Raw genomic sequence first — 3,342 nt, forward strand, 5'->3', positions numbered from 1 at the left:
CAAAAAAATAAAAAAAAATAAACATCAACCTGTTTTGCCTATTTTTCGTTTGCCAGATCAAGTGGATTAATTGAATGATCAGATGATCAGATGACCAATGTGAAGGTGGTAATGGGTCCGTGTATCATCTGATCATTCAGTTATTCCACTTAATCTGGCAAACGAAAATAGGCAAAACAGGTTGATGTTTCATTTTTGGGTTTTTCTGTATGAGCCAAAACATGACAGCTGATTTGTTTTTTCCGTTTTTCAGCTCGAAACCAAAATCCAATAAACAGGAAAACCAAAACGAAATAATACGGCTAAATTACGTTTTTCTTTATTTTTAGTTTTGCACATGCGCAATGAATAGCGGCGTAAAAGCCTGTCATCATTTGTGGTACACAATGTAAAGATATGTAGAAAATACACGTCATGCCAGCCGCACTTTTTTTTTGCGTCTAATCGTGCTGGGAGCGGTCAAAATGTATGTACAAAATATAATTTATTCAGAAACATTAAAATCATACTCTTTTTTGACTTGATGGAAAATAGCAATAAATAAATATTGTATATATAGGTGCGATTTGCCGGGGGGATGGGGGCGATTTATGGGTGCGATTTGCCGGGGGGATGATAATGTGATATCCTAATTATTAATAAATAAATACATAAAAAAAATAAATCGCAAAAAAAAAATCACAAAAAAAAAATTCGTGAAATCCTGGAGAGACTGGTTAGTGTAATTTGTTGACAACGCGCATTATATACCCGTCTTTTTAGGTAAGAAAAAAATAATGGGTGTCAGGTCATGAAATGTTTTTAATACGACGGAAGCTCTATTATGTCATCACAATTTAATAAAAACATCCTAAGTTAGGCCTATTAATAGTAATGATTAATTTAAAACAATGAATACATTTTATAGAGAAGGTGAGCAAAGTATCAAAGGAGCTTTTTGGAAACTCCGAATCAGTAAACACTGCGTGATCCACTGTTTCGAAGCGCTCCAATCGGATCTCGAATCATTTGATTCAACTTCACGATTAGATGCGCAAAAAAGTGCGGCTGGCATGATGTGTGTCTTCTACCTATCTTTACATTATAGTGTACCACAAATGATGACAGGCTTTTACGCCGCTATTCATTGCGCATGCGAAAAGCGGTAAAACACAGCAAAAACTGAAAATAAAGAAAAACGTAATTTAGCCGTATTATTTCGTTTTAGTTTTCCTGTTTATTGTATTTTTGGTTTCGAGCTGAAAAACGGAAAAAAGAAATCAGCTGTCATGTTTTGGCTCATTCAGAAAAACCCAAAAATGAAATATCAACCTGTTTTGCCTATTTTTCGTTTGCCAGATTAAGTGGAATAACTGAATGATCAGATGATACACGGACCGTAACGCAGTTTGCTGAGTTGTTTAATCATCATCTGCTGAAAATTACAGTCACATGTCCTGTAGAATATTTTGAACTGAAAAAAAAGAACTTTAAACTGCAATCTCTTACAATGAAAAAACAACACACTCTGATATCCTACAGTAGTTTGACGATTGACTCAAAGTAAACAATGAAGAGATTGAGACATCACAAAAGTGCAATAGTATTTTTTTAAACAACAGCAGCTGCATTTAAAGAAAGATCACTATACTGCTTTACACTGTGACCAAATAAACAGAAATTGTCACAAAAATTATCAATAAAGTATCAGAGCTTTGTATATTGCTTATTTATTTATTTGCTTATGTTATTATTATTATTATTATTATTATTATTATTATTATTATTAATGGTCATTGAGACACAGTGACACATCAACACTTACAAACCTCAGCAATGGTGATTAACAAAACATTCAGATAAACAGATCAACTGTAAACATCACATAACAACCTACTGAAATGTAAAAAAAAAAAAAAAAAAAAAAAAACATTTTAAAGACTTTACTTAAAAACACTTTAACTGCGCAATTTATTCATGCCCCAAACATGGATGAGTCTTGTACTATGGTGGCACCCATCATGCACTGCAGTATAAAGCTTTTTGTTAACTGAAATGATCAGAGCTTCAACTAATTCTTTACAGATACACATTAACCAAGCCAACAAATGCAGAAACAGGACTGTAGTCAGATTATGAACATATGGTGACCTGGAGAAATGTTTCATATTATTAATAGTTTTTGAAGTGCAAAGTGTCATGTGAGTCACATATCAGGCCTCAGTGTCTGCTTTATTTGATAGCTCTTGCATTTGTTGATTTAGAGACACAGGACAAAGAAATACTAGCTACACTTTACAATGATCACAGAGTGAATGAATGATATGATGTACTGTATATGCCTAATAAATAAGTATAGTAAGTATGTAAATGAATGAATAAATAAATATTGTATTAATGTCTCAGTCTACATTTTGCTTTAATCTTTATGTTGTGTGTCAACCATCAGCAGCTGCAGTATCTCTCAGCTGTATCAGTGCAGTCACTGTGACTCTGACTGACGGAGGTTTTTGTACAACTCTTTATCACTGTGTGAACACATCTTTACTGTTGATGTAGTGGTTACTCTGACAGTAATAATCTCCTGTATCTTCAGTCTGGACTCCACTGATGGTCAGAGTGAAATCACTGTCAGATCCACTGCCACTGAATCTAGATGGAGTTCCAGTGTAACGGCTTGATGCACGATATATGAGGAGTTTAGGAGCTTCTCCAGGTTTCTGTAAGTACCAGGCTAAACGATTACCACCATACACTGAACTGCTGGTTTTACAGTTTATTCTGACTTCTTGTCCTTGAGCTGCTGTTATTAATGATGGACTCTGAGTTACAGTGTACTGTCCTCTACACTCTGAAAGAAAAAAGGACAATAATTAAAATGATGTAAATTTCACATTTTAAAACAAATACTGTAATTATTGTTATGAAAGTATCACTACAAACCTTGAGCAAACAGTGTGAGTGTCCAGATGAAGATGAGGATGTTGTTCATTGTTGTTGTTTTGTCTTGTGTGATGATGAAGATTCTGTTCTGTTCTGCTGTCAGTCATGAAGTGTTAAACTCACAGCACTATAAACACTCTCAGAGCACTGACGCATGTGCTGACAATGCAAACAAGTGGGCAGGATTTACAACAGCATGAGCTGCTACAAGACTAATAACCTGTCTTTATGAATAATATTTTACATCCAGAGTAGACCATTTACTGATAATTACATATTGATTAATTGTAAAATATTTGTTTTGCTCATTTGTTGTTGTCAGGATTATAGCCTGTTTTGGTTTGGTTTTATTTCCTCTGCCTGTGTCTGTTTCCTTTAGGTTCCCATTTTCCCTCTAGATATTTTCTATGGTTCTTGATC

At 34.2% G+C, this 3,342-nt stretch overlaps 1 gene segment (V, D, J or C); it reads right to left on the bottom strand.

The window, feature by feature from the left end:
* Positions 1–2,504: 2,504 nt before the first annotated feature.
* On the bottom strand, positions 2,505–2,989 carry LOC141302129 (Ig kappa chain V region 3368-like). The segment is given in 2 exon segments: positions 2,505–2,830; positions 2,923–2,989. Coding segments are annotated over 2 exon segments (375 nt in total).
* Positions 2,990–3,342: the final 353 nt, after the last annotated feature.

Source organism: Garra rufa, chromosome 25 (assembly GCF_049309525.1).
Source record: "Garra rufa chromosome 25, GarRuf1.0, whole genome shotgun sequence".
Lineage (NCBI taxonomy): Eukaryota > Metazoa > Chordata > Actinopteri > Cypriniformes > Cyprinidae > Garra > Garra rufa.